Source organism: Ctenopharyngodon idella, chromosome 17 (genome assembly GCF_019924925.1).
Source record: "Ctenopharyngodon idella isolate HZGC_01 chromosome 17, HZGC01, whole genome shotgun sequence".
NCBI lineage: Eukaryota > Metazoa > Chordata > Actinopteri > Cypriniformes > Xenocyprididae > Ctenopharyngodon > Ctenopharyngodon idella.
Window position 1 is genome coordinate 2,049,787 of NC_067236.1, and position 15,590 is coordinate 2,065,376.

General features: G+C 41.7%; 1 protein-coding gene across 1 annotated transcript; it reads right to left on the minus strand.

The window, feature by feature from the left end:
• Positions 1–344: 344 nt before the first annotated feature.
• rab32b (RAB32b, member RAS oncogene family) lies at positions 345–15,447 on the minus strand. The gene is made up of 4 exons (XM_051867792.1): positions 15,154–15,447; positions 14,173–14,450; positions 11,688–11,846; positions 345–961 (listed from the first exon to the last, which is right to left on the minus strand). Exons 1-3 carry the CDS (start codon positions 15,389–15,391, stop codon positions 11,709–11,711), a joined length of 654 nt encoding a protein of 217 aa, XP_051723752.1. The 5' UTR covers positions 15,392–15,447; the 3' UTR covers positions 345–961; positions 11,688–11,708.
• Positions 15,448–15,590: the final 143 nt, after the last annotated feature.

Genomic DNA, 15,590 nt, shown 5'->3' on the forward strand with positions numbered 1-15,590 from the left:
CTACTTATTTACTCTTACTTGAGTCATATTATTTTTCAGTACTTCTACTTGTACTCAAGTAAATTATTTCTTAAGTAGCAGTACTTTTACTTAAGTATAATTTTTTAGTACTGTTTCCACTCCCAAGTACTACTGACTGATATAAAATCACTTGGATGTTCAAATTGGCAAGGTTTAAAAAGACGTGGGAAAGTGATTTCCACCAGATGTCCCAAAACGCGCACAAGAGTTTTGTATTACAGCGTGCAGCTTGCTTTTATAGTGCAGGCGCGATGTGTTTTGAGGTCAGAAGCAATTTGCTAATTTTGAGAGCTAGAGAGGGGAGAAACTTCTCACAAGTCAAGTCAAGTCAAGTCACCTTTATTTATATAGCGCTTTTTATAATGTAGATTGTGTCAAAGCAGCTTTACATTGATAACTGGTACATTATTTGGCTGCACAGCAGCTCTTAAAGAATAGTGTCAATGCAGGCAGATCAAAGCACTGTTGAATATCAAATGTCAAGTCAAATGTTAAGTGTCCCCAACTAAGCAAGCCAGAGGCGACAGCGGCAAGGAACCCAAACTCCATCAGGTGACATCAGGTGGCAGACAAGTGGCAAATTGGTGTTAAAATAGAGAGAGAAAAACCTTGGGAGAAACCAGGCTTAGTCGGGGGCCAGTTCTCCTCTGGCCAACAGTGCTTTGTTACAATTCAGGTTGCTATCATAAGTCCAATAGGATCGCAACATTAAAAGTATTTATTCCAGTTCCATCCAATTGAGGATCGTATTGAGGATCACGCCGGTATGGACGGTTGTTGAGGAACTGTGTCGTGGCTGTCGTGTCGATGAGGCCCTCACAGTGGATGATCTAGTTGACTCAATCTCTGCTGATACGTCAGGGCTGCGTTGTGGTTGTGTCAAGGTGCAGGTCCTTGGTCTCACCTGGATACGGCCCGGATCCAGTTGACTATGGTGAACCTCGGGATAAACAGAAAGACTAATATTAGCGTAGATGCCACAAGAAAGTTTTCAAATTACACTGATTTGATGTGATAATCTGTGTTGATTAATTTACTAATAAACATTTGCGATAATTTCCCACTTTATAAATGCAAAACCTGCAAGAATGAGTACAATTAGGTGCAATACCCACGGCAAAATTCAGACCCTGTATAACATCAGTTTAATATCAATATTTCAGTATTAGATTGTGGTACCGTACCGAAGCCAAAATTTTGGTATCGAGCCGTCCCTACTCCATACTGAACTTGTGATCGGTATGATACCTATTCATTTACTGCTACAAACTTATTATGGTGTTATCAGTTATCATGATTTGAACCATACCAATGCAGTTCCACTAATGCCAATGTAATTTTCGAGTCTATTCAAAAGAATGTTTTGGTCCAGTAACACTAATAGAGAGATACAACCACGATCTGATGATAAGAGCAAATCATCTAACTCATTTGTAACTCTCATTTGTAATGAGAGCAGTCTCAGTACTATGGTACAATCTAAATCCTGACTGGAAATCCTCGCAGATACCATTTCTTTCTAAAAAAGTAACATAGCTGTGATAATACTGCCTTTTCTAGTATTTTTGACAGAAAAGGTAGATTTGAGATTGACCTGTAATTGACTAATTCTCTAGGATTATTTTGCATTTTTTTTTTTTAATAAGAGGCCATTATTATTAATAATAGCCAACTTAAAAGTTTTCAGTACATATCCTTTAAAAATGGGGGGTATTGAAATAGCGTTTGAATATGTGCTTGTGTTTACTTTCGCATGTAGTCTGTGAATAGGGAGTGGTGGCAACCGTTATCTAACTGAATTAAATGGTTTTTATTTCTATAAAAAGCAAAACGACAGTGAAGGCGTAATGTGTCAGACACAGACGGGAACAAGAGGGTAAGTATACAACAGGTGGTTTATTTGGAATCAGAGGCACGAACACAGGAATCACAGATGAATGGTAAGCTGATATGAACACGTTGAGCAAAGTCACTTAGCTGAATGTTAACAGAGTTCTTTCTGATATGTTGCAGGTTCGACGAAGGAAGACAGGACGAGACGAAGGAGTGGAGACATGGGAACATCGGAGGAGAGGTAAGGAGTCTAGGTATGTGTAAACAAGACCAGACACTGAAGTGCAGGAAGTGAGAGTTCTTATACTGCTGGTGTGATGCGGTGCAGGTGCAGCTGATCAGTATTCTGGTGATTGGGAATGAGTGGGCGGAGTGTGGAGATCCGGTGATTATGTGTTGTGATTGTTGGTGGTGGGAACTGACTCCTTGACAGTACCCCTCCTCCATGGGGCGAGGACGACGGGGTCTACCTCGACCCCGAGGAGCAGGGCGGTCCGGATGTTCTTGATGGAACGGTGTTAGAAGAGAGGGGTTGAGGATGTCGTGACGGTTTACCCAGGAACACTCCTCGGGGCCGTAGTCCTCCCAGTTGACGAGGTATTCCAGCGCGGGACCCCGTCGTTGAGAGTCGAGGATCGCCCGCACCCGGTAGATGTTCTCCTCTTCAGCGATGTCGGGAGGAGGAGGTACTGCATCGTCACCAGGATCTGTGGAGGGAGGAGACAAGGGTTTAGTGTGAGGTTTAAGCAGTGAAACATGGAATGAAGGTTATATACGGTATTCTGGAGGTAAGTTGAGCCGGTAGGTGACTTCGTTGAGCTGCCTCTGGATGGTGAATGAACCTATGTACCAGGGACTCAGCTTACGACAGGGCAGCCGGAGACAGATGTCCCGCGCCAATAGCCATACCTTCTGGCCAGGTTGGTACTGTGGAGTTGGGCCTCTTCTGGCATCCGCGTGCTGCTTGTGTCTCCGAACTGCCTGTTGAAGGTGTGCTGAGTCCCACACTCTCTCGCTCTGCTGGAACCAATGGTTGACAGCTGGAACCTCGGAGGGCTCACCCGACCAGGGGAAGAGAGGAGGTTGGTAGCCCAGGACGCACTGAAACAGGGTGAGCCCTGTGGTGTTCTGCCGGAGGGAATTCTGGGCATACTCCGCCCAGGGCAGGAACTGGCTCCAGCTGTCCTGGTTCTGGTGGCAATATACCTGCAGGTACCTCCCGATCTCCTGGATCTTCCGCTCAGTCTGGCCATTGGTCTGAGGGTGGTATCCTGAGGACAGGCTGACGGACACTCCTAGGAGCTTGAAGATCGCTTGCCAGACGCGGGATATGAACTGAGGACCTCGATCTGAGTCGATTTCCTCTGGGATTCAACATGTTGTTGAACAGGGCATCAGCGGCTTCCAGCGCTGTGGGCAAACCCTTAAGGGGAATAAGCTTGCATGACTTGGAGAACCGATCCACAATCACGAAGACACAGGTGTAATTGTTAGAAGGTGGGAGGTCTGTCATGAAGTCGACTCCAAGGGGAGTCCAGGGTCTCTGTGGTATGGGCAGCGGGAGGAGTTTACCCCCTGGAAGCTTCCTAGGAGTGTTGGCAATGGCACAGACTGAGCATCCTTTGATGTGTCGGGAGACATCCTGGGGCATGGATGGCCACCAGTACTGTTGCTGCAGAAGCGAGAGGGTACGTGAACTACCTGGGTGTCCAGAGCCTGGAGAGGAGTGAGCTAAGTCCACGATGGGCCGGTGGAACGTAGAGGAGCCCCTCAGGACCTCCCGGCGGAGCAGGCTCAGTGGAGTTAGCCTCAGAGATCTGTTGGTTGATGGTCCATTGGATGGGGCTTACAATCATGGCTGGAGGGAGGATGTATTATGTATTCTCTGGTTCAGGCTGGAACAGACAAGAGAGCATCAGCTTTACAGTTCTTGCTTCCAGGGCGGTAGGTGACTGTGAAGTTTAACCTTGTGAAGAATAAAGCCCAGCGGGCTTGGCAAGGATTGAGTCTCTTAGCTTCTCTGAGGTACTCGAGGTTATGATGGTCGGTAATGACCTCAAAGGGGTGAAGTGCTCCCTCCAGCCAGTGTCTCCATTCCTCCAAGGCTAACTTAATGGTGAGCAGCTCTCTGTTTCCAACGTCATAGTTTTGCTCCGCCGGCGATAGCTTCTTAGAGAAAAAGGCACATGGATGGAGTCGTGGTGGATCACCCTGCCGCTGGGACAACACCGCTCCAACCCCGGTGGATGAAGCGTCCACCTCAACGATGAAAGGGAGTTCTGGATTCGGATGGACCAGGATCGGAGCAGTGAGGAAAGCTTCTTGTAGCTGATGGAAGGCTTCTCGGGCGGATGGATTCCAGGACAGAGACTTGGGCCGGCCTTTGAGGAGTGATGTGAGAGGTGCACTGAGGAGACTGTAGTTGTGAATGAAATGTCTATAGAAGTTGGCAAATCCTAGGAAGCATTGTAACTCCTTGACTGTAGACGGAAGGGGCAAGTTGCGGATGGTGTCCACCTTCCTCTGGTCCATCTGTATGCCATGCTGATCGATGATGTAACCTAGGAAGTGAACGGAGGTGGTATGGAAGTCGCACTTGTCCAGCTTGAGGTACAGGTGGTGCTCGCGTAGTTTCTCTAGGACCTGGGAGACGTGTTGGCGATGGTCGGCCAGGTTCCGGGAGAAGAATATCATCGATGTACACAATGACGAACTGGTGGAGGAACTCCCAGAACACCTCATTCATATAGTTCTGGAACACATAGGGAGAGCTGGACAGGCCTGTACGGCATAACCCGGTTCTCGTAGTGGCCAGATGGTGTCACAAAGGCAGTCTTCCACTCATCCCCCCTGCGGATACGAATGAGGTTATACGCTCTCTGCAGGTCCAGCTTGGAGAAGATGCGAGCTCCCTGTAGCTGTTCCAGAGCTGCTGGGACCAGAGGAAGGGGATAAGTGAACTTAACATTCTGGGAATTCAGATGATGGTAGTCTATGCACGGCCTCAAGCCTCCGTACTTCTTGGCCACGAAAAAGAAGCTTGAAGCGGCAGGGATGTGATGTCGATGACGGATAAATTGCTGTTTTAAGGCTTCTTTGACGTACTCCGCCATGGCCTTTTGCTCCGGGATGGACAATGGGTAAACTCTACCCTTGGGTAGAGTAGCCCCAAGTAGCAGGTCGATGGCACAGTCCCATGGCCGGTGAGGTGGAAGTTGTGTAGCCAATCACTTACTGAAGACATCCTGGAATGCCCGGTATTCTGGAGGAATTTCAACTTTCTGATCAGTTTCTGGACTTTCGATAGAGGTAGAGAGAAGAGGAACATACTTGGAATGGGAAGAGGTAGATTGGGACTTTGCAAGTGGTTTCTTGATCGGAGATAAGCAGGATTGGTAACAGTTTTCACCCCATTTCAGGATCTCCCCGGTGTTCCATTGTATCTGTGGTTGATGTTGCGTTAACCAGGGACGTCCCAGGATGATGTCAGCAGTGGATCCTTCCAGCACCATGAACGTGACCTCCTCAGAATGCAGGGAGCCGATACGGTTCGTCAGTGTGGGAGAGAAGTGTGTGATGCGACCACGGGCCCAGCGGCTTTCCTTGGACGGTTTGGATTCATAGATCTTGTTGACATCGTTTTCGGCGTACATTCAGTTTTTGAAGAACTTGGGTGCTGATGAAGTTTCCCGCTGATCCAGAGTCTAGGAGGGCTTGTGCTGAAACACAGTTTTGAGAGTTTAACAGTGAGAGTTTAACAGTTGGACATTAGTTCTTGTAAGAGGTGCAACACGGGCTGGAACTTGGATGGTACTCACCGCTGGGCGTGGTAGTCGGATGGGACACATGGCGATGACATGTCCTTCTTCCCCACAGTAGAGACATAGCCGTTGTTGAATTCTTCTCTGACACTCTGCTCGGGTGAGGCGGAAGGAATCTACCTGCATCTGTTCTGGTGCTGGAAGGGAGGCAGGCAGAGAACTGGCAGCGGGTGGAAGCACAGAACACGCTGAGAAGCGTTGAGCCACACGTATGGTTTTCTGAATAAGGTTTTCCAAACCCATTGTGTTATCGTACACGACCATTAACTGCTTAACTCGAGGAGTGAGTCCTTGGCGGAAAGCTGTAATAAGCGCCGTTTATTCCATCCACTGGTAGCCGCCAAAGTGCGGAAGCGGAAAGCATACATACTCACGGTTTCATCGCCTTGGTGTAGATTAAACAGTTGGTCAGCAGTGCTTTGTCCGAAAACCTTTCTGAAATGGCAGAAGAAATCATTAATTGGCTGTTACCGGAGCGTTAGATTCCCAGTGGGGTTGAGGCCATTGCAATGCTCATCCAGACAGCAGAGAGATGATAAACGCCACCCTGGCGCATTCTGTTGCGAAAAGATGAGACTGTGCTTCCAGATATAGCGAGCATTGAAGTAGAAACCCTCTGCAGTCCTCCGCTGTACCTGAGAATGTCGCTGGTCGGGCCATGGGACTGGCAAGATGTTGCAGCAGGTGCTGGTTGAAGGAGTGCATGATGAACAGCGTGCACAAGGTCGGAAGTGGCTGCAGGTGACGTGCTAGTGGATGGTGGTGAGAGGGAGGATCGTACCGGTCACCAAGGAGGTAAACGGATCCAGGGTACGATCCTCGTCTGTGTTCGTGGAGCTCTGCATACGGTCTGGTCTTCTTTCAGACATAGACGGGAACAAGAGGGTAAGTATACAACAGGTGGTTTATTTGGAATCAGAGGCACGAACACAGGAATCACAGATGAATGGTAGGCTGATATGAACACGTTGAGCAAAGTCACTTAGCTGAATGTTAACAGAGTTCTTTCTGATATGTTGCAGGTTCGACGAAGGAGTGGAGACACAGGAACATCGGAGGAGAGGTAAGGAGTCCAGATATGTGTGAACAAGACCAGACACTGAAGTGCAGGGAGTGAGAGTTCTTATAGTGATGCGGTGCAGGTGCAGCTGATCAGTATTCTGGTGATTGGGAACGAGTGGGCGGAGTGTGGAGATCCGGTGACGATGTGTTGTGATTGTTGGTGGTGGGAACTGACTCCGTGACATAATGTAAACAGAGCGGTGGCATATTCTATACTAACTTCACCCTCACACTCCGTCATGGCAATATCGCGAGACAGCATTTCACCTCAATGAGAAATCTATATCTAGAGAAATGTGTCCTTGGCTGACATTAATGCTAATCAAAATTAAATAAGTACCTTAAAGAGAGTAGAATTCTGAAGTTTTTGAAATACATTATACATGTAATATTATTGTGCTTATTGTTCAAGGATTTCCCACAAATATTCCTTCACTCTGCCTCTGAAACTAGGTCTGAAGTAGGACACAGGCTGTTTTCTTTGATGTTTTTCCTCTAAGCAAAATATCCACTTCAAATGCTACCAGAAACAGTTATAATGCATGTGCATCCATCAGAGTAGAACATTTCAAGCAGTATAAATCAGTCACATTTGATACAAACTACCAAAGAAATGCTAAAAGTTTTATGTGCTAAGATCAATTATAAAGACTCTCTGCTTTATCAGGACAGATGTATTCACTCCACATTATTTGTAAACAACTGCAGCGGAAGGGCTCAAATAAGTGGTATGTAGAACAGATCCCTAGACGCACACCAAGGACGCTACAAAGTAAAACTACGGGACAGTGTGGAACAGATGGGAGATTAAAAATATCTGCCCTCCTATACACACCATGTCAGCAAAAACCTGCCTTCAGGCACAGCGTTTGCATGAAGAACCAGAATAAGACCACCACAGTAATGATTTAGTCCAGAATGAGACCAGCACAGTAATGAGTCAGACCAGAATGAGACCAGCACAGTAATGAGTGAGACCAGAAGGAGACCAGCACAATAATGAGTCAGACCAGAATGAGACCAGTACAGTAATGAGTGAGACCAGAAGGAGACCAGCACAATAATGAGTCAGACCAGAATGAGACCACCACAGTAATGAGTGAGACCAGAATGAGACCAGCACAATAATGAGATCAGAATGAAACCATTACAGTAATGAGTGAGATCAGAATGAGACCATTACAGTAATGAGTGAAACCAGATTGAGACCACCACAGTAATGAGTCAGATCAGAATGAGACCACCACAGTAATGAGTGAGACCAGAATGAGACCACAGTAATGAGTCAGATCAGAATGAGACCACCACAATAATGAGTGAGACCAGAATGAGGCCAGCACAGTAATGAGTGAGACCAGAATGAGACCAGCACAGTAATGAGTGAGACCAGAAGGAGACCAGCACAGTAATGAGTCAGACCAGAATGAGACCAGCACAGTAATGAGTCAGACCAGAATGAGACCAGCACAGTAATGAGTGAGACCAGAATAAGGCCAGCACAAATACCAACACAATAATGAATCAGAGCAGAATGAGTCCAGCACAGTAATGAGTGAGACCAGAATGAGACCAGCATAGTAATGAGTCAGACTAGAATGAGACCAGCACAGAAATGAGTCAGACCAGAATGAGACCACCACAGTAATGAGTGAGACCAAAATGAGACCAGCACAGAAATGAGTCAGACCAGAATGAGACCAGCACAGTAATGAGTGAGACCAGAATGAGACCAGCGCAGTAATAAGTGAGACCAGAATGAGACCACCACAATAATGAGCGAGACCTGAATGAGACCAGCACAGAAATGAGTCAGACCAGAATGAGACCATCACAGTAATGAGTGAGACCAGAATGAGACCAGCACAGTAATGAGTCAGACCAGAATGAGACCAGCACAGTAATGAGTGAGACCAGAATGAGACCAGCACAGTAATAAGTGAGACCAGAATGAGACCACCACAATAATGAGTGAGACCTGAATGAGACCAGCACAGAAATGAGTCAGACCAGAATGAGACCATCACAGTAATGAGTGAGACCAGAATGAGACCAGCACAGTAATGAGTCAGACCAGAATAAGACCAGCACAGTAATGAGTGAGACCAGAATGAGGCCAGCACAAATACCAACACAATAATGAGTCAGAGCAGAATGAGACCAGCACAGTAATGAGTGAGACCAGAATGAGACAGCATAGTAATGAGTCAGACCAGAATGAGACCAGCATAGTAATGAGTCAGACCAGAATGAGACCAGAACAGAAATGAGTCAGAACAGAATGAGACCACCACAGTATTGAGTGAGACCAGAATGAGACCAGCACAGAAATGAGTCAGACCAGAATGAGACCACCACAGTAATGAGTGAGACCAAAATGAGACCAGCACAGAAATGAGTCAGACCAGAATGAGACCAGCACAGTACTGAGTGAGACCAGAATGAGACCAGCGCAGTAATAAGTGAGACCAGAATGAGACCACCACAGTAATGAGTGAGACCTGAAAGAGACCAGCACAGTAATAAGTGAGACCAGAATGAGACCACCACAATAATGAGTGAGACCTGAATGAGACCAGCACAGAAATGAGTGAGACCAGAATGAGACCAGCACAGTAATGAGTGAGATCAGAATGAGACCAGCACAGTAATGAGTGAGACTAGAATGAGACCAGCACAGTAATGAGTCAGACCAGAATGAGACCACCACAGTAATGAGTCCAGAATGAGACCAGCACAGTAATGAGTGAGATCAGAATGACACCATCACAGTAATGAGTGAGACACAAATGAGATCAGCAGTGATGAGTGAGACAAGAATGAGACCAGAACAGAAATGAGTGAGACCAGAATTGGACCGGCACAGAAATGAGTGAGACCAGAATGAGACCAGCACAGTAATGAGTCAGACCAGAATGAGACCAGCACAGTAATGAGTGAGACCAGAATGAGACCAGCACAGTAATGAGTGAGACCAAAATGAGACCAGCACAATAATGAGTGAGACCAGAAGGAGACCAGCACAGAAATGAGTGAGTGAGTGAATAAGTGTCAGAGGATGGAAATAGGTAATTTTAGAAGAAAATCTATGTGCAGTACATTGAAAACTGTGATTTCCAAGCCTGGAAATCATGGAAGAGTCATATAAATTGATTAAATCCTAAAAAGTCAACATTTTTTAATTGACTAGAAATTGTTCTTTTGAGAGTAATCTCCATATAATCATTTTATAATTCATTAACAGCAGTCACAAATATCTGGAAAAGCAATGGAAAATCTTAAAGCATCACAAATTGCCCTCTTTAACACATTTTAGAATATCTGTAGAATATCTGAGTGCATTTGCATATAATGTGTTTTAATGTCACATTTCAGTGTTTTAATGTTCAATCTAATAAATATACAGCCTGAAACATTGTATGCTGTATTTATAAAGTACAGCATTTTTCATTTTTAACCATAAATTAACAGTGATTTAACCATATTTACCATTTAATTAAAAGTGTATGTTCATTTTCAGTATTTGCATATTCATTAACTAAAACTCTGGGACAATACAATGACATAAGTTATTCATAATTTTCCTGCTCTCATTATTGAGCTAATTAATAAACAATCCACTTTGCACTGAATTTTTCAATGAGTCACAGCTCATCTTCATCAAAACACGAAACACAACAGTGCCTTCTCGTTTGCTCACAATACTCGCATGGAAATCTGCCAAAAAATATAAAGCGCTACACCTGTACAACCTGTCTGGCAAAGCTAACAGATGGGAAGCACTTATGGCCTAGACGGGAACACTTCCTGTGCCACTGGGGGAACACAATGCACACACAGTGCACAATCAGACCTGTACTACTAGATCCACGGCTGTGTACGAGCACATAAATGCATTGAAACCCGCTCTTCCATCCACAGAATACAGAATCTGCTGGCAGCTGATGCCTACAGTCAGTTCAGGCTGGTATGGAGGCTTGAACACAGTATTGTTTGCTCAATATAGTACAGATCTCTGGGGGGAGTATCAGAACGCCAGAGTTCTTAACATTCCCTCAAAAATGCACGGCAAAAATGGGTCATGCTCGGAACCGTTTCCTATTTCTGTGATTTCAGCCATTGTGTATGGAAGCTGTGCATCATGCTGATGTGTTTGATCGCTCCCTTGACCTGGATAATCATTATATGAGGGATATTTCACTTCTATATTTTATATTTGATCATTTAATAAACTGAATAAATAAAGTAGGGCAGGGCATTGGGCTATATTAGAGTCTCTTTTCTAACTTCTCTATTAAGATTGCAGAAATGTATGAAAATACTGATGCACTGAAATAGAAATTCTGACTTATTTGTCAAATAATGTAAAAAGAGCTTTAAAATCAGAGAGATTTATTAGAATGCCATCTGACTATATTCGGAGGCATTTACGCTTGACGGGAAATTAATTTTGTAGCAGAGAGGCTCTAAGCCCTGATGAAATATTTGAATTTTACCCTGAAGTTACATTTATTTTTCATCAACATATATATTTTATCTCAAACCTGTTTTCTCTTATTGCTATTTTCCAAAGAAAACAAACTGACAGTTATATATGAAAAATATAGGCCATGTCCCTGTGCACAGTCCTTTCTGAAGAGAGAAAAATAATGAATCTGGCATCTTGACAGTGTTTCTGTTCATTTGATGAAATGTTTTATTCTGAAGTGTGTACAGTGGATTTCAGTTAGTCTCCTTCCATGCTGATGTATTTAATAGCCAGTGAGCATGTAGTGGATTAGCAGTGGAAATGAGACACATTGCAAGTGCCACAGGGGTATTTATTAGATACTCACCATGGTACTTGGTCATGGCCCCAAAATTGTCTAGACAAGTAATAATCATTGACAATAAAATAAAATAATAAAACATACAAATTTCAAAAAGATATATTGTACTGAAAGAATGATATACTAGAGTTGGATTGTAAAATCATCAGCAGGCAGAATTGATCTTTGTCTGCTGTTTCAGGTTTATCTGCATGTGCTGCTCTTCTTCTTTCACTGACTCCTCATTGGTCTGGAGAATGTGCTTCACAAGGTATTTAGCAGCTTCATCCACGTTGATATTCTCCTAAAGCAAACACAGCAGACACAAAACACAAAACTCTGTTAAATCGAATTTTAAAGCTGGACAAGTATGACATTCATGTACATTTTGGATCACATTTTATATATTTCTTATAAAACTATAAAAATATATTGATACAAAACATAGTTACATTTTTTTTCTCACCAATACTGCATTTATTTGATCAAAAATAAAGTAAAAAACAGTAATATTGTGAAATATTATTACAATTTAACTGTTTTTTTTATTTCTTATACAATGTCATTTATTCCTGTGATGTCAAAGCTGAATTTTCAGCATTATTACTCCAGTCTTCAGTGTCACATGATCCTTCAGATATCATTCTGATTTGATGCTCAAGAAACATTCCTCCTTATTATTATCAATGTAAAAAAATAAAAAAACTGTTTTTGATGCTTAAAGCTACAATATGTAAATTTTTCGCTGCTAGAGGTCGCCTATTCAAAACAAAGGTGTAGTTTGATGACTCAAGCAGAAATCATGTTCATGGATGAGATTATTAACGTTACTGTAGTATGAAGCAGAGCAGGGCGAGTGATGTTGGAGCTGAACGAGGTTGCTGGAGAGATTGCTAATGAGAGATGAACGCGACACACGCCTCGCGAGCAGTGGAGCTTTTATTATGCTGCAGTCGCCGGCACTGCTTCTTCCGGTAAAGCGTATAAGGTAACACAGTGCTGTTTATCACATTAGATACATTTGCGTTTAAAATAATGTTATAATGTTACTCTGAGCGTTCGCTAGGCGGCTGCTGTGAGACACTTGTTGCACACTGCAGTAAGCTAGATCGATTTTAGAATATCATATTAATAAATGCGGGGTGGCTTGTGTTGATAAGTGGCATGCAATTAACTTTAAAACATTGTATGATGGAGAAAATGCTGTATTAGCTACTTGACAAAATAGTGTTTTTCTCTGAGGCATGGTAAAAGCATGGTACTCTCGGAAAATCAAGAAAACTAGATTTAAACAATAAGACTAAACGTGCTGAGCTATATAACAATAATTCGTTTTCTTTCTATAAATGTAACCAAACAGTTGTTCCCTTGTCTAATAAAACATGTAATATATTAAAGCGTCTTTAGTGTTTCCATGGTTTCTACAAAATAAAACCGGAAACCGAGGGTAACGTAGATATGACACCACTGACTCCTGTACACGTCCCGTATCCTTGGTTAAAATCACGATTTTCTCATGATTTACAAATAGTTGGAAACATTTGGGATATTGTAAGTAGTCAACTGAACAAAATATATAACACTGGCCTAGTGGTTTTTGGATATTTTACTGCAAAAATCTTACATATTGTACCTTTAAGGATTAGTTCACCTAAAAATAAAAAATAATGTCATTTATTACTCACCCTCATGTCGTTCCACACCCTTAAGACCTTTGTTCATCTTCGGAACACAAATTAAGATATTAAAAAAAAAGACTTTTTAACAATATCTATTTCAAAACACTGCTTCATGAAGCTTTGGAGCTTTACGAATAGAATCAGTGATTCGGATCGCGTATCAAACCGCCAAACTGCTGAAATCATGTGACTTTGGCGCTCCGAATCACTGATTCGATTTGTAAAGCTCCGAAGCTTCATGAAGCTGAAGTGTTTTGAAATAGATATTGTTAAAAAAATCTTTATTTTGTTTTTTTGGCACACAAAACATTTTCTTGTCGCTTTATAATATTAAAGTTGAACTACTGAACTCACATGAACTGATTTAAATATTTTTTTAGTACCTTTATGGATCTTGAGAGAGGAAATACCATTGCTGTGAATGCAGGCCTCACTGAGCCATCGGATTTCATCAAAATATCATATATATAAAAAAAAAAATATCAATATTAATTTGTGTTCCAAAGATGAACGAAGGTCTTACGGGTGTAGAACGACATGAGGGTGACTAATTAATTACATTATTTTCATTTTTGGGTGAACTAACCCTTTAATATTTTTGTGGAAATCCATGATACATTTTGTGTAATACCATTCAAAAATTTGGAGTAATATATAACAATAAATAATTAAATAAAAAAATAAAAAAAGAGTACTTTGATTATTTATAGGGTAATTTAGGATACTTTATTATTTTATAAAAGTTTAAAAATGAAAATATATATCAAATTAAGTTTGACAAATAAAATAAAATAAAACATTGTTACATTGTAACTATGTAAACTATGTATAATAATGTAAATTATGTAGTCTGGGTGAGGAGACCCTGGTTGGGTGAAGGTTGAAAAACCCAGCTTCTTATCCCAAATGTTGTCTAAATATGAAAACTAGTATGATAAAAAATCCAGTCACCTTCGCTGATGTCTGAAACCATCCAATAAAACCCTTCTCCTGGCAGATTTTCTCCAGAAGAGAGGCATTCCTCTGGCACACTTTAGTCTCATCACATTTATTGGCCAGTAGAACAGCAGGAATTGGACGGCCATTTTTCTGCAGTACTTGGCAATCAAGTTCATGTTTCCAGTTCAGAGCTCCGTCCAATGTTGACCCGTTTGTCATGTCATACACAACAAATGCGCCACTGGATCCCTTGAAGTACACACGGTTCAGTCCCCTCACATGCTCTTGACCTAATGAACAACAGCAAAAAACAAATGATTTAAAAAAAGAAAAAAAAAAAAGAAAATATGGTCCAAATTCTCTTCTTGGAAAACAGAAACTAATCAGCTTACATGCATTTCGGATTTCATGACATGTATTTCTTGCTTGGTGCTTTATATTCAATAAATATGAATATGAAAATGAAACTGTCCAATGAAATGGTTAAGAATTACTCTTCATTAGAAACAATGGCACTAAAAACATTTTTTTTGTCAAAGTTTCATTTCTGTCCTATTCTGCTTCTAATAACATTTTTTCTCATGATGCACATCAACACTATTAATTTCATGTGTAACACTTTACAATAAGGTTCATTAGTTAACATGAATTAAAAATTATCAACACTTCTACAGCATTTATTAATCTTAGTTAATGTTTATTTCAACATTTACTCATACATTATTAAAATCAAAAGTTCTATTTGTTAACTATGCACTGTGAACTAACATGAACAAACAACAAACATATTTATTTTTTAATAGCTAATAATATTAACAAAGATTAATCAATATAGCTATTGTTATTTCATGTTAGTTAGTTAATACATTATCTAATGTTAACAAATGAGACCTTATTCTGTTTTATGCATTGATGATCTATTATGACAAATCAAATGTAGACAAATGAAACTTAATTCTATTAAACTAATTTCACGTTTAAAATACGACTTACCTGCTATATCCCAAAGCTGTAATCTCACCCGCGTGTGACTGTTCCAATCGATCACCTTCATAGAAAAATCCACACCTATAGTCGTTTTCAACTCCTCGTAGAATTGATTTCTCACATATCGTTTAACAAAGCTGGTTTTCCCAACTTTATAGTCTCCAATCACTAAAATTTTAAATAAATGTTCAGTGAATCCTAATTCTGAGTCTCCTGACATTTTCCTTGTTATAACATATCTCATCTGCAACAAATGACCTAGTTCAGATTTATTCTGCCGTTGAAATCCCTGTTTCGTTTTCCAACTACCTACCACAGACAGTTTCCAGCATCAAAATGATAAAACAAAGAATTTACATAAAACAAAGAAGTTACATATAAGGTATAAAAGGACATTTTGAGTATTTCAAATGCAAAAAGCGCGCATAAAGTGACAGTGAGAC

Bases quoted from the DNA above. Each gene is read 5' to 3' on its own strand.
- rab32b (XM_051867792.1), bottom strand. From the start codon at position 15,391: ATGAGATATGTTATAACAAGGAAAATGTCAGGAGACTCAGAATTAGGA. The intron at 14,451-15,153 runs GTAAGTCGTATT...GTTGTTCATTAG, and splicing joins ACAGCTTTGGGATATAGCAG to GTCAAGAGCATGTGAGGGGA. The intron at 11,847-14,172 runs GTGACTGGATTT...TGTTTGCTTTAG, and splicing joins GGTTTCAGACATCAGCGAAG to GAGAATATCAACGTGGATGA.